We start from the raw sequence: 22,131 nt of genomic DNA, 5'->3' as shown, positions 1-22,131 counted from the left end.
TTTTTAGATAAAATTGCTCTTTTTTTTTAGCTTATTTTCTTAGGATCAATGAGCATTTAGAAATCCAAGACAGTCTATGGCCAGGCTACCCTGACTGAGCCCGATCCCGTTTGATCTCGGAAGCTAAGCAGGGTCGGGCCTGGTTAGTACTTGGATGGGAGACCACCTAGGAAGACCAGGTGCTATAGGCATAAAATAATAGATATAGATAGATAGATAGACAGACAGACAAACAGATAGATAGATAAGGGATTGTAAGGTGACAAGGTCCTTGCAATCTGTGAGGTCAACCTCGCCTAAAAAGTAAATAAATAAAAATTTAAAAAATAAATAAAAATAAAATAAAAAATCCAAGACATTTTAAAAAACTGCTAAATTGTTTCCTAGTAGTTATAACTAATTATACAGCCACCAGCAAATTTTAAGTGTCCTTTGTATCCTAGTTAGTAAATCAATATTTTTTACTCTGCTAATAAAATGTTATACTATTATTTAAATTTTCAGTTTATTTACCTGACAGTGAGTTTCAACATTTTCCCTAAAATTTGTTCTTTCACCAAATTATGTATTGGGCATCTTGTTTCCTTTTTTAAAAATTCTGGTTGGATGATATTTATCTAATTAAGACATTAATCATTTCTCATCTTTATCATGTTTCCAAGTTTGCTTTCCTTTTAAATTTTAATATATTTAAACAAATCTAATCATTTCCTTTGTAATTTATCATAGAACTTCTAAGCCTAGAAAAAAAATCTTGCAGATTAAAATATTCCATTTTATCTTCCTGTTATTTTCCATTTTTTAGGTTTTTTAATTAATCTGGATTTATCCTCGCTGATATGAGAATCTAAACTATTTTTCTTGTTATTGTTCAGTTGTTCAAGTAATTTCTCTTTCATTTGCAATATCTTCTTCATTATATATTATTACATATAATACATTTATTTACAGGTTAATTCGGTAATACCGATTACCTTTTTCTAAATCTATCTATTTGTTTTAGTTTCCAAGAATACAGTACATTGGTTAGACATCTATATCATTTGCAAAACGATCCCCCCAATTGTTCTCTCCCTCCCCTGACCCTCCACCTAGCCAATGTATTAATGCTAACTGCATTCCTTATGCCATGCTCCCCATCCTCATGACCATCTATCAACTAACTTTAGTACCACATATTTTTAACTATTACAGCTTTCTAATGTTTAATATCTAGAAGAGCTAGTACCTATTCATTTACTTTTCTTTTTCAGAATTTTCTTTGGAATCAGGATTAGAAAGACCTGATATGTTTGTATATTTGTAATATTTAGTTTTCCTAGCTAAGAAGATCACAATGTCTCCACACAGTCAACTTTCAAAGACTTTGTGATTTTCTTCATGTTATGACATGTAATTATTTTTAAGAATACTATACTTCTAAATTTATATTTTATTTTTGTATTACCATTACTGAATGATACACTTCTTTTTTCTTATATTTTCTAAGTGATTGCATATAAATATCAAAAATCAAAAGCATTCCTATGTATCTTAGACCAAGCCTTTTCATTTGACACACGGGAAATTTTTCACATTCCAATTGATATATTTGCCTTTTCCAGAAAATTGTTTTCATATGAGTCCAATTTTCTGACTACTAAGCACAAACCTGTATCCATCTCCATATTTCTCACTGTTTTTTTCTCTTCTGCGCCTTTGTTTCTCTCGCCGAGCCTCAATTCGCCGCTTTTCTTCTTCTTCATTTTTAGGATCAATTTTTGCTACGATATCAGAGAAAAACGTCAAGACTATAGATCATTTCTCTATTCTCCCTTTTTCAGTTCATAAAGTACAGACATACAAGGTTTACTTGGTGATTCTAGTCTAAAATGAACTCACTAAAAAAATTGGAGTTCAAGATTACCCATTATTTCTGAAACTTCATTTGAATACAATTATCATGAATTTTGCCACATTTACTTTTCATCTATGTGATTATTTGCTACATAGTTTTCTTTAAATCTACTCTTTTTTTTTGTTCTCATTTTAAGCAATAACATCCATATCACCTAAAATCATCGTGAATACCACTTTAGGAAACACTGAAGTAACCTGACCCTGCATGAAAATGGAAATTAAATGAACACTGGAGTCTTGGCTGTAAAAATTCATACATATTATAGCAGCTTTCCCAAAATTTCTTAAAATGCATAAACTCTAAAATAAAAGCAGCTTCTTAAAAAAAAAATTAATGCAAATAAAATAAAGCAATAAAATACCTGGTACAAAATTCACTATTTTAACCTTTCCTAGTGTACAGTTCAGTGGCATTAACTACGTCACGATGTTGTGCTGTGCAACCATCATCACTACTTAGTTTCAGAACTTTTTTCAGCACCCCAAACAGAAACCCCATACCCATAAAGCAGTCACTTCCCACTTACCCTTTCCCCAAAGCCCTGATAACTACTAATCTGCTTTCTATCTCTACAGATTTCTCTGTTCTAGATACGTCATATAAATAGAATCATACAGTATGTGGCCTTTTTTTTGTCTGTCTTCTTTTATTTAGCTAATGTTTTCTAGGTTCATCCAGTTGTACCACATATCAGTACCTTCCTCTTCCTTTTTATGGCTGAATAACATTCCATTGTGTGGCTACACCGCATTTTCCTTTATCCATTCATTTGTTGATGAACATCTGGAATGTTTCCACCTTTAGGATATTGTGAATAATCCTGCTATGAATACTTGCCTACAAGCTTTTGTTTAAATATCTTTCAAATCTTTGAGGTATACACTTAAGGGTGGAACTGCTAGGTCAGATGGTCAATCTGTTTAATCATTTGAAGAACCATCAAACTGTTTCCCACAGCAGCTGCAGCATTTTACATTCTCAACAATAATTTGTGAGGGTTCCAATTTCTCCACATCCTCGCCAATACTTGGCTATTTTCCCTTTTTTATTTTTATTATGGCCATCCACTTCACATGGTGTCCAGTGGTATCTCATTGTGAGCAGGTTCTTTCTTATAATACATTTAACTTTAGACTTAAAAAAAAAACTTATCTGCCCTTAAATTTTTCTTTTTATGCATTATTTTTCCTTTTGGATTACGTTTGGGAAAATATCTAATGCAAAATTATGAATACCTGGGGATTTGTAAACTTGACAATAAACAAATATTTAAATAGCACTTGCTATGTATACAGTGGGATGTCTCAAAATTACATAAAATCAATACCTTAAAATTCAATATTTAGATTATTTTTCATCATTTTACAAGAGCTTAAATGTATATTCTTATTTATTAACCATTTTCAATATCCTCATACAGTTTCCCTAAATCCTCCACTCTATGGAAAGGCTACTTGTACAAGACCTCGAATTATAAGTAATTTCATTTCTCTTTCATATGCTAAAGCTATGACATATGTTGTACCTCCAGCCAAATGACGGAATATGGTTCCTTTCCTACTGCTTTTCAACAAATCAGTATATAGTCTATACTACAGTATAGCAAGTTTTCTTATTTCTGAATATTCATCAGATAACTTTCAAAATGCCCACCTCCCACCTAACAATTAAAGACTGAACTGATTACAGAATTTTGGCTTCATTTTTACTAAACTACACCATTCTCGAGTATTGTTAAAAAAAATTTTTTTTTGAACATATATCTGCTTTACAGGCAAATCAGTTTCTGTATCAAACTTTGCAATATTTACTTAACTATACCTACAAAATATATCTGTGGAATCTGCCCCAAGAGGATCAACTGAATTGACTATTCTAGTAATGTCTAAAGTACTCAATTTGGTAAACAACAATCTATCAATTAACACAGTATCCCCACAACACACATTCTACTTAGTATCAACTTTCAAAAACATTGTTATTTTTATTAAACAATATAGATGTCAATTTGCAAAGCATGGCAGGAAAGTAAATTTAAGAACAGTATTTAAATCTTTCTTGAGTTTTATATTCTAGTTCATATATTTTGAGGAAAGAATCAAACATTGGTAATTTCAATTTTTTCCAAAAGTGATACATGAAGATGTCTATGATGTAATAATTAGGAAAAAAACTTGTTTTAAAAGAGGAAAAAATAATACAAAGCAATTTTCTGTTACAATCATATAGAGGTATAAGTGAAGGGTTTCTAGAGCAAGACTTGTTCTGAAATAAATCCTTTGCCATTTACCAGTTGTTTAACCTGGTAGCAAGTTATTTATCTGCCCTGTGCCAGTTTTCTCAGCTGTGGAGGGTTTGACAGGCATACCTATACCTGAGCAGGCCAATGTGAGAATTACATAAATAATGCACATTATATCCTTTTAACACAGAGCCTACTGTGCAGTAAGCATTCAGTTAAGTACTAGTTTACTATTAATTACAATAACTACAATCCCACTTTTATAAAAAAGGATTCATGTATTAATCCTTAAGCAATTTAAATGGAGATGAAATTCAAAATGAACATACTGTCAGTATCTAAATATATATAATCAAAACACTATTTTATACTAGGACTTATCTAAGCCTCCTTACTTCTTTCCCTTCTCCCTCTTTTTAAAAACTAATTATTGGAAAGCTAACATCACTTGGTTAGCCACTTGCAGCAGCAAAGGAATACGCTCTCTAATAAATTATTGTAATGTTCACTAGATCTTATTTTTAAAAGTGGATGTAAAAAAAAATTGAAAAATTTGACCAGAACACTTCTGGAATATTCATTTATTACAGTTATCTAAACCTTCTCCAATCCCAAGTAGATTAGGTAACCAAGTTTTAATTCTAAAGAAGAGAATAATTTCTGAATCCTTACAATATCATCTAACTTGGAAAGACAAGACTTCTCAGTCATCAAGGCAAAAATAAATGTAAACAACAAAAAATAATTCAGTGTAAAGGCAAAAACAGGCAAAATATTTGTTGGATATTATTTTGCTATTATATGTTTTCACGAAATGTTGAAAAAGACATTTCCTTAGCTTTTATTTAAGCAGATCTTTAACAATATAATTTGGTCAAATGAACTTGATTTCATTTAGAAATTCAATACAAAGTTAAAAAATAAAATACAGTAACAAGGAAAAATAGAGTAATTTGGCTGTTTTTTTTTTAACAAAAGCTTGACTAATATATAACCCACACTATCATACAATTCACCCTTTAAAAGTGTGCAATCAAATGATTTTTAGTATATTTGTAGACATATGTAAACATCACCATAATTAAGAACATCTCATCACCTCACAAAGAAACCTGGTACCCTTTAGATTTAACTCCATACACACCCCACGGCTCAAAGCAACCACTAACCTACTTCTGTCTGTCAAAATTTCCATACTCTAGATTTTCATATGAAAAGCATCATTCAATATGTGGACTTCTGTGACTGGCTTTCTTCACTTAGCATAATCTTTTCAAGGTTCATGCAAGCCGTAGCATGTACCAATACTTCATCCCATTTTATGGCTGAGAAATACTCTACTGTATGGACATACTCCATTTGTTTACCTATTCATCCATGGATGGATATCTGGGTTATTTCTACCTTTAGGCTACTATGAATAATGGGGCTATAAACATCTGTACGTACGTTTTTACATGGATATATGTTTTCACTTCTTTGGACATACACCTAGGAGAAGAATCATTGGATTGCATGGCAATTGTTCAAACACCTGAGAAACAACCTGTTTTCCAAAGTGGAATACCTTTTTACATTTCCAGCAACACTGCAGGAGGGTTCTGATTTCTCCACACTCTCACAAAGCTTTGTTATTGTCTTTTTCAAGCCATCTAAGTGGGAGTGAAGTGGTATCTCATCATAGTTTTGATTTACATTTCCCTGATAACTAATCGTTGGGCATTTTTTCATGTGCTTATTGGCTATTTGTGTATCTTTTTTAGGAAAAATGTCTGCTCACATGCTTTGCTCACTTTTCAATTAGGCTATGTGTCTTTTTTGAGTTGTAAAAATTCTTTATATATTCTAGATACAAATACCTAATTAGATGTGTGATTTGCAAATATTTTCTCTCCCACTCTATGGGTTGTCTTTTCACTCTCTTGATGGTGTCCTTTGAAACACAAAAGTTTTTAATTTTCATAAAGTCCAATTTATGTATTTTTCTTTGTTGCTCATGCTTTTGGGGTCATAACTAAGAATTCCTTGCCAAACCCAAAGCCATGAAGATTTACCCGATTTCCTCTAAGAGTTCTATAGTTTCGGTTTTTACATATAAGTCTTGAATTTTAGCTTTTGCATGTGGCTATCCAGTTGTCCCAGAATCATTTGTTGAAAACTATTCTCTCCCCATTGAATAATTTTGGCATTATTGTTAAAAAGCCAATGAGTATAGATTTACGAGTTTATTTCTGGACTCTTGAGTCTATTCTATTAGTCTGCATGTCTGTCTTTGTGCCAGTACCACAATGTCCTGATTACCACTGCTTTGTATTAAGCTTTGAATTCATGAAGTCTTTCTATTTTGTTCTTTATCAGACTGTTTTGGGTATTTTAGGTCGCTTGCAATTCCCTATGAATTTTAGAATCAACTTGTCAATTTTTGTGAAGAACTCAAATGGAACTCTGATAAGGACTGTGCCAAATGTGTACATCAGTTTGAGAAGTATTAGCCTCTTAATAATGTCAATTCTTCTGATCGATGAACCTTTATTTAGTTTTTTCATTTTTTCAGATCTCTAATTTCTTTCATCAATGTTTTGCAGTTTTCAAAGTATAAGTTTTGTACTTTTGTTAAATTAATTACAGTATTTTATCCTTAATGCTAACATGAATGAAATTGTTTTAACTTTGTTTTCAGATTGGCTCTCCATTTTTTGCAATGTAAAACTAGAAATATGATTATCTCTAAGAGTAAGAATGTTCAGAAGATTAAAAGCAAATTAATTTTCTAGAAGAAACAGTTTTTCCTGGTACCAAGGACCATGAAATATTTCTTCCCCTTGTCCTCATAAAGAGGATTCTATGTAATACAACACTTCCTCAACAATAAATATAACACCTAAGAAAGGAGTTTGATTCAAAATCACATGTGAGGTCATTTAAAAAATACAGATGTTCTGGCTCCTCCTTAAATCAGGATTTAGAGAAGAGAGGTGGACCAGGGTATATGAATTTAAAAAGTATCTTTGGGTAATTTTGATGTTCGTGACTAATAACTGCAGTAGAGGATTCACTTACCTAATTTCTACTATTATAATTGTTATGCCACTTCTCTATATAAATATGAAAAAATTATCTTAAAGCACTAAATTAAAAAAAATAAATAAAAGTATCTTGAAGCATAACAATTATGCTTTCTTACTTACTAGGGGATTTGCTGAGGCTCATCTTCTCCACAGGTTTTGATAGCTTGGGTTTCTTGATAAACGTTCCACCAGGCTTATTAAATGGTTGCATCATTTTTCTCTTTATTCCTCTTGCAGCAGCAACTGTCACACTGGTGGATTTGTTTTGATAGTCAACAACAATTCCAGGTCTATGAATGCTTCCAAAATCACTCATATGCTGCAAATTTGTGAAATCAAGAAATATTAGCATTATATCCAAAGATAAAGAACGAATTCAAACAAAAGGTGCACATTTCTATCTAATAATTTTCCCCTGAAAATTCCTCAGAATGTAACTATATTTTACATTTCCACTCTGAATAACACATTGAAAAACTTTGTAAATTATTACATGAACTCAAATCCAGTGAATTAGTATTTTTATTTCCAGTAGAACAAATATGGATATTTCCTACCTATTTTTTATTTTTACAATTCAAAATTACCTGAGATCATAAACAACGAATGTGCCTGTCAAAATATTACCACTTGTACAACTCTCTGACAACTCCTCTTCAGAGTTCCTAATTGATGTTTTCCCATGAAAAGACCTTAAAAGAAATTTTTATTTTACTAACGCCTGGCTGAAAACTAAGAAACACAGAGAAGACCATATCTGAAGTCTGAAGTAAAAAAGATCCAGAAATTATTTAGGATTTCTCCCTGTTGAAAAAGGGAATGAGAAGGCGAGATGGAACATTAGTATGAAATAGGAGAGTTAAAGCATAACCATGCATCAACTTCCAAGACACACTTCAGATAAAGAATTGCATCTGACGTTCCATTCACGTTCTTACCTAGAGAAACATATTCTAACCCAGAAGCCTGAGAAGCAAAACTTTACAGATGAAGAGTCATGCAACCAAACGACTCTTTGTGTCCCTTCCTCTTCTCTCGTCATTAACAAAATCTACTACACCGAGGCCACATGTCCATAGAAATTTGTTCGGCTAACCTTACTTTTAGAAGATAAAGATTGAGGAGTGATCTGAAGAGAAGGATCCAATGGGAATTGTACAAGTGAAGATTAAAATAGAAAGTCCTATTGGTTCATCTACTTCATTAACAGGAGGAAAGAAAGAAAAGTCCATTCAGACTAGAATGGTGAATACAAAGTACAGGAATACCTGTTTTTCTAGTATGAAAACAAAATTAATATTTGAAGTCTAAGAAAAAAATCATTTGCCTATAAAGTAATATACAGCATAGAAAATGTTAATTGTTTTCCAAATTTTCAAATTGGAATAGATTTTCAATTTCAAAACCCAAAGCCTAAATACCCCAACTATTTTCGGTAAACCTACAATCATAGAGTATGGTGGAAAAGCAACATATCAGTTGCTTACATTTGTATATTGTGCTCAGGATACCTATCTAACCTAGTAGACTTAAATAAATTAGTGTTTCTGGGTAATTTATATAGTCACATCAAAAAATCTTCATTAATATCCATTAAAGGTGCAATGCATTTTAGTAAGTAAAGAGTTACTGTTACAAATGCAAACTTCTACACAAGTATGACAAACTACACTGATGTACCAAAAGTTAATGAACAATCAGAAACATGTAGCCTACTAGATTTTTTATCAGAAACACTTTCCTCTGCAAAGACAATATTAAGAGCAACTGACTCAAAAAAAAAATTCTTACATTATAGCAAAAATACAGTATTCTTCACATGATCCAACTTCATAATAACCCCACATTCTATATACACTTACTAGGTAAAATTTCGTGTTAGTCAAGTTACCTAAGGACATAAGCATAATCTTTTCACTATATACCCTGAAATTAACACTTGAAGACTAGTGCGTCTACTCATTTAAGCAATAATTTACAAAATATTACTTCCTAGAAAGGAGCTATAAACATGGACAAGTAGGAAATTATTTCTCAATAGTAAAACTAGTGACACGGGGAAAAAAAGAACACTCAACAAGGAAATATCATGAGAGTGAGTTAGCAAAATTATACTGACCCAAGTCATTCTACAACCTATTATACATATCAACTTCCTCACCATGCAAACATGGCTAAGCTACCCTCATCTATCACCAACTTAGTCTCTTGTGTTTAATGTGAACTATGGAGCTTTGAAGAAATTCTATGTGCTAAGAGTTTAGCAGCAAAGTATAAACATTTTATCATACATTGCACCTTTAACCTACTCAAAAACTCCAAAAGGGTTCAGTTGCCTTTTACAATAATCCAAGAACTGTCCCACCGGCACAACCGCTAGTGTTTGCAAGGAAAAAATGCAACTCCTTTTAACCCCTTTTAGACCAAACCTAACTTCCTCACCTTTTTAATAAAGGGAGATTTGGCAAAACTTTATCAACAATCATCTCACACTGCCACTTATTTTCTGAGGTGCTAGAAAAACTTTCATAGGCAACCTAAAAATTATGCTTATGACTAAGCTTTTGCTTCAAAATACACTGGGATGAACAGTGTTTATTATAGTTGAAAACCATGGTCTTGAAAGGGTTTAAAAGAGTGACTAGTGAAAAGAATCTGAAAAGATTCTGTTGTACTTACTCCTCGGCCTCGGCCTCTGCCTGTTGATGGTCCTCCAAAAGCATCATAGTTTCTGCTTCCAAACGTACTTTCAGGATAAGCAGGCGTTCCTCTCCCCCGAGAGCCTACAGGTGCAGGCTTCATATGGGGTGAAGAAAAACTGCTGTAGGAAGAGTAACTCTCTCTTCCTCTGTCCTCCATAAACCCAGGCCTCAATTTTGAACGGGAGTAAGGTGCTTCCCAGCTAGACCCGCCCTGGTTTCTACCTCCGAAAGAGTCAAGGCTATTCCGGTAGGAGCTCTCAAATCGACCACCATAACTACCTCCGAAGCGGCTTTGTTCGGGTTCATTAAAACCATAGCCAGATCTGTATAGATCTCGCCCACCCAGAGAAGACCTGGAGTCGTAAGACTCATAAGGTCCAAACCTGGAAAAGTTGCACAGTGAGGGAAAAAACAAAAGTAAGCTTACTAATGTTAGACAATTCAAAAGACAAATTATCAGATGACATTTATCAACTAAAATTCATTTATACCATACTGGTTTGCACAGTTCTACTATTGTTCACACTTGATTAGGGCTGGGCAGTTCAACACGAGACCAGATAGAAAGCTATCTGAGTCAGTTTTTAAATATGAATTGAGTTAAGCAAAGTTTATCTTTACAATCTGCTTTTTGAAGCTTTTCTATTTTATTAAAAAGAAAATATTAGTCTGTCATTATTTAAGCCCAGCCCTAGTCTTAGAAAAATTCATTTGCTAAAATTCACAAACTACTCAAACTTTCTTTGAATCCATCCCTGATATTGGAAAATACAAAACATTTACAGTATTTTGGCTTTCAATAGGGACACAAATTGAAGACTACACAGATGTAGACTATTTGTGACACAGAAGAGATCCTTTTGCACAACCAATAATCTATATCACAAAACTACTTCAATGTGTCTGTAGTAGTCAAAATTGGGAGAATTATCTCTGGTTATAAAATTTAACAATCTGCCAAACTTTGGCTAAGGTATTGACCTTAGCCAAATCCTCAGTCACTTTCACTTATAGACTAGTAAATCTAAAAAACCTACAAAAATAAGCACATGAAATAGAACATAAAAGTAAAGGACCACCAACATATACCCTCTGCATATGAATTTTCAAGGCAGATAAGAAAGAATACATTTTATAATATCTTCAATTATTTGAAATATTATTTCCTGGAAGGAAATCATGTAAAACTACCCTAAAAAAGGGAGCACACAGTCTCCTCAAGGTTTTAATAGAGTCAACAGAAGAAACAAATCATCTTCTCACAAATCTAAAGTATGGATTACAAAAGTTGCTTGATACCTTACAACATAGTTTTATAAAGGCCCACAATTACACGGGATAAACGATAACATCTACATAATTTATGCACATTACATTTACAATGTAACAGGGCAATAACTGATAAATTAAAACATTTAAATGTGTTACATTACTTCAATTATTTACAGATCACTAAATAGAAGGTACTATTTACTTCTGAATCTTAGTAACCATATTAAAATTGTTCCCCTTTCCAACTACATTTTTCAAAACATCTATCATTTAAGCAAAATTGTTGTAACTGTTCATTTTCTTGGTATTTCTCTACCATAAAACATAATGGCACACTTGAAGCAGAAAGAAGGAAAGTAAGCATCAGTCAGTTCATCCTTAAGGAATCCAGATCCTTCAATTTATGAAGAAGGACGATAGTTTTAAATGTTTCCTAACTAGTTTTACTTCTATTTATTTGGAATCCTTGTGTCTCAAAATAGACCCCCTTTGCCTTATATATGGTCAACCCTAAAGTCTGCAGTAGTTAAACTAGGTTTAAGATTTCCACAGTATCACCAGTGAAATATAAATACATTCTAAACCCTAGTGCATTAAACTAAGCAAAAAGTATAGTATCATTAGCTTTAATACAATGCTCCTAGTCTAGAGCTCAAGTGGTTTTGGTATAAATATTACCTGCCAATAAAAAACCTAGACATGACTTATAGACCATTTTTATTATTACAATATGCTCTTTTACTTTAAAATTAAAACGAAAAGAATAACTATCTTAAATGTTTCTTAGAAATTGAATGTGGCTGGGCTGGTTGAGTTAAACCCAATCTAGTCAGATTGCTTTGCTGCTTTACAGAGCACTCCATATTAGGTAAGATTTTTTTTTAAATCATTTAAGAAAGCTTCACAAATAATATTTCCAATAACACTTTTATATCATTTGTTTGGAACATTCTGATTGATAAGGAATTAAAGGTAAAAGTAAAAGAAACATTCACTGCTAAAGACAGAAAATCTTACTCTATCATATTGAAATGACAATAGTTTCTGAGGTTTTCCTAAAATACTATCTGCCAGTGATCCAGAGATAATTTTTATAACCATTAGTTAACACCTTTAAACATTTAAGGTGATTATTCAAGACCATATAGTATAGTTCAGGTATCATAACATGCCAAAAGAATACTTAAATTAAAATATCCAGAATCTTATAGTCTTCTAATTATTTGGCCAAGTGATTAAGCAATTTACCTGCTACCCCCACCACCACCACTGTGATTGTCCATGCCATATGACTGGTTTAGGTAGGAGTCCATGGATCTTTGACCCCCATAGGATCCATGGCCATAGTCACGATCCATCCCTATAAAGAGTTTAAAAAGAAAAAAATTAAATGATGCTCACCTTAACTGGCACTCAAGAGAAGAATTTTTAGATAAATATCCTTGAATGCCAGACCTCCATAAGATCCAGGGCCATAATCACGATCCATTCCTAAAAGAGAGTCAATAAAAAAAGGTCGGTAAAATATACTCTTCTCTTCAGGAATTGTTACATAAAACACAAGATCTTAACATCAATCATCTGAAATAATATTTCATCATTAACATTTAAGCTAAAGTTGCACTAGACATTGAAGGAAAAAACACATGATAATCTACTGAGAATCAGATTTGCTATAGAAACTGTAAGTTTCAAAGAAAAACATTAGCAACTAAAAAGTTCTATATCAGAATTATTTTCAATTTAATCAATATTTATTTGACTAGGGTACTACTATGAGGTTCTGTAATAGATACTAGAGTACATAATTAATAATAAATAATTACTATTCTCAAGAAAAATCAACATTTAATAATGTCAAAGGGAAAATTTTTGTTATTAGTTTTCTGCATCTAACTGCTCTCAAAATGTCTAAAAACCCATAAGCAGACATATTTTCAATTAGCCTAATGTCAGTTACTTTTTATAGTAACTGAAATAGTTTTTGAGAAGTAAAAATCAGAGTGAGGCCAATCTGTGGCACTGTGCCTATAAATTATGACTCAACAAATATTTAAATCCTCATATACTCATATACTTTGAATATTTAAATCCTTAAATCTTCATATACTTTGAACAGAGGGAATGAATGTGCATTCCAGCAATGCAAACACTAAAAAAATTCTAATACAATAAGAGTATTAAGTATATTTTATTACACTGCCACTCCACCTTTATCCCAACCTATGATGTGAAAAATACAAGAATAAAATGATTACTAAAAATTTACTATGATTATAAAATTTTTTTAATTAAAAACCATTTAGAATGTGTTTCCCATAAAGTCTTTTAAAATCCTCCTCAAATTTCATGCACTAATAATAAATATAATCATATATACAAATACCTTAATTTGTTTTTATAACATTAAATTTTAATTACAATAATTTAAATATTTCTGTTCCTAACAATAATAATAATGAGAGCAACAACTTTATAAAAATACTACTTGCAATCTTGCAACTTTAAACCTGGAAGTGACCTAAATGATCAAATTCAATCTTCTTGTCTTTTAGATTAGGGAACTGAAGTCCAAAGAGATGAAATGATTTTCCCAAAGTCCCATAAGTATCTGCTTCTCTAGCGTCATGCTGTTGCCTCTAAATAAAACACTCTCCTCTACCACCCCAAATATTTGCTTACTGAAATCTTCTAATCTTTTAGAGTCCATTTCATATACTAATCTTTTCAAGGACACGCTTATTGATATTGTCTCAGCTGATTATCACCTTTCTTCTAAATATCTACAAGTCTGTAGCTCTTATCTGGTGTTAATGATACTCTGCCTTATATTCTGCTATTTGTGGCCCTATCTGAAATATACACTAATCTTACTACAGTCAAGGTCTAACTTTTAGTAATTTTTTATATACTCTTGAGCAACAGTTCTCAAAGAATGGTCTATTAACCACTGGAAGTTGCCAAGACTTTTTCAGTCCACAAAGTCAAACTATTTTCATAAATTAAATATTAAGACATTACCTGCCCTCTATCTACAGTGTTGACATTTGCACTGAAGATGCAAAAGCACTGGTGGGTAAAACTGCTGATGTCACAGCACAAATCAAGGCAGTAGTACCAGACTGTACTAGCAGTCGCTGTATTCTTCAACACTGCACACTTGCAGTAAAAAATAAAAATGCCACCTTCACTTAAGAATGCCCTTGATGAAGCGGTAAGAATAATTAATTTTATTAAATCATGACCTTTGAGTACACTTTCTTTCTGATAGTCTATGTAGTGAAATGGGAAGTACACATAAAGCAATTTTGCTGCATATCATAGTATCATAGTTCGCTCCAGGAAAAGCCATTGTGTAAGTGTTTGGTTTGTGAACTGAGTAGCCACTTTTTATAAGGAATATTATTTTTACAAGGAAGACTGGCATTCGAAAATTATGGCTTTCAGACTAGGACATGTAGCAGACATTTTCTCAAAAATGAACGAAGTGATACTGTCACTTTGAGGAAAACAAGGAAAAATATTTGCTGCCAATGATAAAATTCAAGCTTTCAAGTAAAAATTAAAATTGCATACAACTTGTATCTACTACCTTGAAGTTGACAGCTTTTCAATACTTAAAAGCTTTTCTGATAAAATTGGTAGTGGCATTAATGAATTTTTTTTATAATGTACAATAAAATCTGTCAATATGTATTTGGAAAATCTTAATAACTCAGTAAACCAATATTTTCCAATAATGCCTGATAGTATAGGATCATAGTAAAAAAGATCCATTAAAAGTACAAGACATACACCAATGGATTTCAATATAATAGAGTACAAAAAGCTTACCAATATATAAAATGTATCAACATATTTTACATTTTTTTTATACTAAGACTCCATATTGGGTGTGTAACTTACATTTACAGCACAATACAATTCTGACTATCTACATCGCAAGTGCTCAATAGTCACATATGGCTGGTGGCTACCATATTCGACAACATAGTTCTAGACTAATAGTCAATTATTTGTCTTTAGAGTTGGTAAATATACCATATAATTCATGCTAATATCACTCATATAGAGGACGATTTTGAGATTAAAATTAAGTTTTTCAAAATAAGAGGCTTTCCTCTAAGGCGTCATATTAAAAAATAATCTTAGAGTTAGTTTCAGGTACACAAAGCAAAAAAACCTTATTTTGTCATTTCTCCTAGTTTCTATTTTGAGTTAGCAGAGGCTGCCTTTGGATACTAAACCCTTCAGTATTTTGAATCTGTGTGTTTTATTTCATAAGACATCTTAAATTACTAATATTTATTGAACACTCACCTTGTGCCAGGTAGAGTACCCAAAAACTAACAAAACTACTTTCACACAGTCATGACTTTGGTTTAGTGTTCATTGGATTGTTACTATTCAGTTAATTAAAAAAGAAAAGAGGCAATGTCCTTATATTGGTATAATCAGTGTGATTATAGAGATATAGAGTCTGTAAGATGATTTGTATATGTAAACAATATTCTTGCAGGATATCAAATCTAAAAATAACTTTAAAAGTAAAGCTAAGAATATATCATGTCTTTACTATTAAGTGAGAAATTGACAAAAAAATTGGCTTCATATTTTAAATCAAATCTATTTTATCACTTAAATCAGTCTATCCTATAAATGACAAGCTCAAAAAATATTAAAACTCACAATTAAATCACAAGGAAGTAGCTGTGGAGTAGGAGGATAAAACAACTGACTTATCATTAAAATAACTGATGAGCTGTGTGATACTAAGTCTTGAATGGGACTACTATTCACCACTATACTACTAGCATCTTGGTGCAGGCCACCAGCATCTCTCACCTAGATCAGCCTCCTAACTGGTTGTCCTGCTTTTATTTTTGCTCCCTTTATCTTTATTCTGAAGAAAAGAGCCAGAATAATTTTGTTAAAATATCAGTTAAAACATGTTGTTCAATGCTCAGGACTTTCCAATGTTATCCCATCTTACTCTAAGTAAAGCCAAAGCCTTAAAATAATCTACAAGGCCCTATACCAGTGGTTCTTAACCAGAAACAATTTTGCCCCTAGAGAACATCTGGTAGTATCTGAGAACATTTTTGGTTTTCACAAATCAAGGGTGCATGTTACTTACATCTAGTGCATAGAGCCAAGGATGCTGCTAAATATATTCTACCAGGCACAAGACATCACTCCACAACAAAGAATTATCCAGTCCAAAATGTCAATAGTGCCAAGGTTGAAAATCCCTGCACTATATGGTCCACCCCATAACCTTTTTAAAAAATTTTTATTAATTGTCAACTCTTAACTTCATCTACAATTCCCCCTAATTCACTCCACCTACTCCAGCTATACTATGTCTCTTGCTGTCCCTAGAATACTATAGGATACACACCCATTTTTGCACCTGCTGCTCCCTCTGCCCAGAACGCTCCTCCCCTGTATCTGCACTGCTCACTCCCTCAACTCTTTCATGTCCTCACCTTTTATTGTTTCTTAGGTATAAACAAATTACCTTTGATTTTCAATACTCTTCTGGCTGCTTAGCAAAAATCATCTGCTCTAGTCAAACCAGTCTTAAGTCTCTCTGAAGCACAATTCACTCAGCCCTACCATTGTTCCTGCTTTCCCTCTATCTGGAATGCTCTCCCTCCAACCTTTTTTTTTTTTGGTCTGTTGATGTAAGAAAAGATATTATGAAGCAAGAAGAAAACATGGAGATACTGGAAATAGAACTTTCTTCCAAGATATGATGTGGAGGAAATTTGTAATTTTACATGTTTTCCAATGCCTTCTACTTCATTTTGATCACTAGAAAATACAATGACAATGATGAATTATATTGTTGGCTTCGCTTGGTAACTATATATCTTATATTTCCTAAAATCTATAGCATTCTTCCTCTAAATAGCCTCGTGACTTGCATCTTCACCTCCCTTAAATCTATGCTCAAATGTCACCACAGTGAGTCCTTCGCCAGCTATTCTCTTTAAAATTCTCTCACATGCACACACACACACGTCACCCTTTCCTGCATTTTCTCCTTAGCAATTACCACCTTACATACAATATATATTATTTCTTTTCCTTGTTTACTGTCTATTTCATCCCACTGGACTATAAACCCCAAAAGGGCAGGAATATTTGTCTCTTTTGTTCATTGCTATATTGCCAGCTCCTAAAACACTAAGATACACAGCAGTCACTCAAAAATTGTTATTAAAGTCAAATTATATCCCGAGACTAAGTTCTTCATTTATAAAATGTAGATAATCCAGACCTCAAGTGTTATCAAGCAGTGGTCTTTAACAGAGGTGCATTCCAAAATCATTCTGAGTACTTTCTCATAACATAGATAGCCAGGCATCACTTGCTGTAAGAGGACTAGAGTATGACCTGAACAAATATACTTTGAAAGAGCTCCCCAAGGAAGTCTAACAATTACCCTCAGATGAGAACCACTGTTGAAACTAAAATTAAAGAAAAAATAAAAATCCTAAAATCAGTAATAGAAATTTCTGAAGCTCTTTTTGCAACATAGTACATTAAGAAAATAAATTTCTGGCCCTGCATGATTCTGCATTTCAAAGTCCTATATTTAGACATTAAATCCAACTCTCTAGTAAATCCTACTAGAGATCATGGCCTTCTATCCTTCCAAATCTCTCTGATAAAAGCACTAGTCCTACTCAACTCCAGTTTAAAATCCTAGCTTCATTTTTATTCATCCCTCTCAATTTTCTACTTACTACTGGTTAGCCTGCAAGCTCTGTTAATTTTCTCTAGAAATGTCTTAATATTTTTAAAATTACTATTGACATCTCCCAAGTTCAAGGTCTTAAAATCTTTATACCTAAATTTATGAAATGGTTTTCTATATGATTTTCCAATTTTCAGTCTAACTTACATGTGGATGTAAATTAAACTTCTTCTGGTAATGTTATCGTGTTACTATCCTGCTCAAAACCTGTTCTTCAGCACTCAATATGTACTGACTACCTCCTATATGTTGAGTCTTTTTAGCCCACATCAAACCCAAAGTTTCTCTAAATTCTTAAGAGATGATAAACAGAAATTAACTAGACAGTAATTATTCCCATAAAATGGCTCATTCTTTATTTAGTAGTACATTTGTTTCAGTATTATTTTATGAATATATATATTCTTTACAACAACTGAATTTTGCATTTCTCTAGCAATAGGAATTTTAATTCCACTCCCTGGGGTCCTTCACATGTTTTTTTTAATCTCTCTGAATTGTTCCATGCTCTTTTTTGTGTTATAGCTCTGTCTGGCAGAGCTTTAGCTCTAATAACTACCGAATGACATCCAACTGTATTCTGCATGCCTTTCATGATTTTTATCTAGCTCTAGCCACAACTCTAACGTCATACTTATGTTAATAAATAGTCTTCATGTGCTCCTCTAGATGGCTCTTTATATACTAACATATTTGAATAAATGACCTCAAAAATAAGGTCAAAATACATTATAACAGAAGCAGAAGAGAACTAAGCCAATAATGCACTTAATCTACATTACTCAATACCAAAGCCTCTAATTCAACAAAAATTTGGCCAGTTTCTTATAACTCATCACTCAGAATGCAGTCAGAGCCTTTTGGAATAAATTAAAGGAAACATAATTCAAATAAAACAGTCAAACTAATATGAATAGCCCTTTTTCTGATCCCGAATTCCCTAATTCAAATACTATATATAGTATGAGAGCATTAATCCTAAGAAGTGATTCATCACGAGACTAAACAATGACTGAAACAAGGTAGAACTAGCTGTTTATATTGTATGAAGAAAAAAATCTAAAATATATTCTCTTAACATATTTAAGGGCAAATGAAAAGATACTCACCATTAAAGCCCTGATAAGTATTCCTGCAAGCAGAGTGTGTGTAATCTATGAAGACACATTTAACAGAAAGGAATTAGTACAATACTAGCAAAAATCTAAAATTACATACCCAACTATTTAAAACAAACACCATTTTTTAAATGTCATTAACTCAATTATCTGCAAAACTGAGGTATAAATAATTACAACTATTTCATGAGAGAAAACGTATATCTTTCTCTTCACTATCTCCCCAAATGACAGGTTTGTCATCCAAATTATGGTAATGTAAAAATTAGTTTATAACACCTGATTTATAAAAACAGCCAAAAGAGAGGATCCAGTACTGATTTATAAAGTAGCAAAAGGAAAGGCAGATTATGTATCAAATAATATAAATGCAAGGACATCTGGGAATTGATTCAATATAGTATATAATTTTTTTAAAGTTACTATTTCTTTTACAACTTAATTTGCTATAAAGATTTTAGCATCTTATTTGAGAAATGCATATGCATATATGTGAATGTGTGTGTGTGCTCTATCTATCCAGGATAAGGCATAACCAAAAACCATAGTGGCCAATTTTTCTGTCAAAACTAACTTAACAATTATTAAATCCTAGTTAATTTTACTAACAAATACTGAAAGGAATCTAATACAATGGGTACAACAGAATACAGCTACACTACACAGGATTAGATTCAGATATATTGTTAGTCAAATTCCATCCCCCAAATAAAGACAGGGGTGAGGAGGAGGCCTGAATGAGGGAGTATTATATCGCCGGCTTTGTTTATTTAGCACGATCACTGACACTGTTTAGTTTAGGTACACAGTGATAATAAAAAGCAAATATACTAAATTTTATTGTTTTTCAATTCTCTACAGAAAATGGATTCCCTGAAGAAGGGAGGGGCCTACTCTCATTGCTCCCCAACTCTCCACCTTGGTAGCTTCTGTTGCACCTTGAGTGTTGGTACTGTCATAAAACTTTGACATAAAAACAGTATTTTAAAGTTTAACTCCCACCTCTGGCACTTCAAATATTCATAGTTTAAAAGTATCTATATCAAAATGAGTCAAAGACCAAGTGAAACAGCAGAGTGTGCTACTGTTAACAGCTGACCTTCATATTTCAAAGTAACTTAAAAGTATCCACAAGAGTTATTCCAGACCACTTTCATATACTTAGATTTGGCGGCTTTAACTCTTTGTGGCATGAAATCAAGATCAAAGATCAAAAGATCATTTAGTAAGGCTTACGTGCTGAGATCACATGTTAAAGATAAATTTTTTTGGTTGAGTTAAGAGGCTTACAACTAGTTGTTAGCGAACTGGTTTTACCGAGAAATGCCTGGTTACTCGGGATTAAATGTAGTTTAATCATTTAAGCCCGTTTCACATATCCCTAATGCTGTCATTACACATATTACCTTGACACCAATTTCTATCAAAGTTGGGCAAGATGTGAAGACAAGGTGAAGACCTAATTTATTTTACTTTGTGACTGTGTGAAAAGGGTTAAAGAACTGGTGGTGAGAGACGGCTGAAAGGTATTGCTAAAATACAGTTTATTTAATCAGTAAATCTAATCAAGGCAGCTTTGGACAGATCTGAATTTGAAGGGCATGTGATGCTATGCCAGAATTCTAACTTTAGTCCCATCCATATACACAATCCAGAGAAAAATACTTTGGTTCTGAGATATTTCAAATTAGGGGTTATCGACCAGGTAGGTGATTGTGGTGGGTAAATACTCCAGTTTGTTAACCGGAAATGTCTTACTTCCCATTCTGTATAAACATCTACCTATACTTATCACTTAGAGACGCTCTTTAAACTCACTTAAACTAAGACGACCAGAACTATCGCTGTCAACAAGACTGAAAATTGTCACTGGGGCTGAGGATCTACTAAATGGGCGATCTGGGTCACTGCCGTGTGGGGCGAATGCGAGCTGACGTAGAGGAGGCCCCACTCGCCCCGGTGCCCGAGACCGGGAAGTTGGAGGCGTCGGGGCAATTCTCATGCACCGGGGCCGGGGCAAGTCCAGAGCCCGAGTCCGAAGGCCGTCGCGCTCGGGGCGCGTTCTTCTCCGCACCCCCTAGGCCGAGACGGAACTCCCAGGTCCCCGGCGACGGCGGGCGGGATCGGGGCGCGCGGGTCCCCACAAAGGCCGACTCCGGCCACTGGGCCCGCGGCCGGCGGGCGGGAGGCCTCCGGGCCCGCAGAACAAAGCCCACACGGCCATCTTGAGACGGTAAACAGACCCCCAGCGCAGGCCACCCCATCTCCCGCCCAGCACGGCGACAAGCCAGAGGCGGCGCTTACCGTCCTCGAAGTCCATGGCGGAGGCTCGGGGCCGACCGCCTCGGCGGATCTAGGTAGGCTGAAATTGGGCCGGCAGCGAGCGTCCGCGAACCGCGATCCTACACAACCAGTACGCACAACCGAGAGTGGCGCTACCGGCCGGGGAGCCGCAGGCCACGGTGAGGTTGGAGGGCGGGGCCGGCCGGAGCTGCCGGCCGCCGTAGCGCGGCCTGCGATTGGCTGGCGAGGGCTAGTGGGCGTGCCCTCGGGTGGGGGCGGGAAGCAGGATCCGCTGTCACGCTCCCAGGTGCTGACTCTTTTGGAGACGCCAGCGGGAAGGAAGGTGAAAAAAGGAGCGCCAAAACCTGATTAGGGCCGCGGGAAAGCGTACTGGGTGTTCTGGAAGGTCAGGCTGCAGCCCGCCATGTTTGATCCTGGCAAGAGAGAAAGGATCTGGTTGGAATACCTTACTCCTGCCCAAACTAATAGACCACGTGCCGACCTTTTGCTTTTTATTGGCTGATCGGAAAATGTTATACTACTCAGAGTTTCTGCCGTGGAGACATAGAAGTCCGGAACGTTTTTTAGAACTGTGAGCAGAAGAGAACAGATTGCTAAATAGGAAATAATTATGAGACTCATTCGAGACAGACTATTATCAAGATCTGAATTTTAAGGTGCAAAATAAAAGTATAAAAATTCACAGACAGGGGAGATATGTGGCAGTAGTCGTCCAGAACTTGAACAACCACGTAAAACACACGCATATATTGGCATTGT

General features: G+C 34.1%; 1 protein-coding gene and 1 non-coding gene across 4 annotated transcripts in view; one reads left to right on the top strand and one right to left on the bottom strand.

Annotated features, from left to right (window-relative positions):
* ZNF326 (zinc finger protein 326) overlaps nucleotides 1-21,542 on the bottom strand; it is a 35,137-nt gene extending 13,595 nt beyond the window's left edge. Inside the window, exons 1-7 of one of the 3 annotated variants that reach the window (XM_039838794.1) lie at nucleotides 21,373-21,542; nucleotides 19,060-19,104; nucleotides 12,640-12,675; nucleotides 12,433-12,544; nucleotides 9,890-10,295; nucleotides 7,331-7,529; nucleotides 1,652-1,763 (exon numbers count right to left, since the gene is read on the bottom strand). In XM_039838794.1, the coding sequence (XP_039694728.1) occupies nucleotides 1,652-1,763; nucleotides 7,331-7,529; nucleotides 9,890-10,295; nucleotides 12,433-12,544; nucleotides 12,640-12,675; nucleotides 19,060-19,104; nucleotides 21,373-21,388 (926 nt within the window). In that variant the 5' untranslated portion in view covers nucleotides 21,389-21,542. Of the gene's footprint in view, nucleotides 1-1,651; nucleotides 1,764-7,330; nucleotides 7,530-9,889; nucleotides 10,296-12,432; nucleotides 12,545-12,585; nucleotides 12,676-19,059; nucleotides 19,105-21,372 lie in introns of those variants that run through there. The other 2 variants (XM_039838795.1, XM_039838796.1) reach the window with 2 other exon arrangements.
* LOC120583440 (5S ribosomal RNA) lies at nucleotides 73-191 on the top strand. Its single transcript, XR_005647794.1, has one exon. It is a non-coding gene; the product is annotated as a 5S ribosomal RNA (ribosomal RNA).
* Nucleotides 21,543-22,131: the final 589 nt, after the last annotated feature.

Source organism: Pteropus medius, unplaced genomic scaffold (genome assembly GCF_902729225.1).
Source record: "Pteropus medius unplaced genomic scaffold, Ma_sr-lr_union100, whole genome shotgun sequence".
NCBI lineage: Eukaryota > Metazoa > Chordata > Mammalia > Chiroptera > Pteropodidae > Pteropus > Pteropus medius.
The sequence above is the reverse complement of the archived record's forward strand: the minus strand, read 5'-3'. Positions and strand labels throughout refer to the sequence as shown.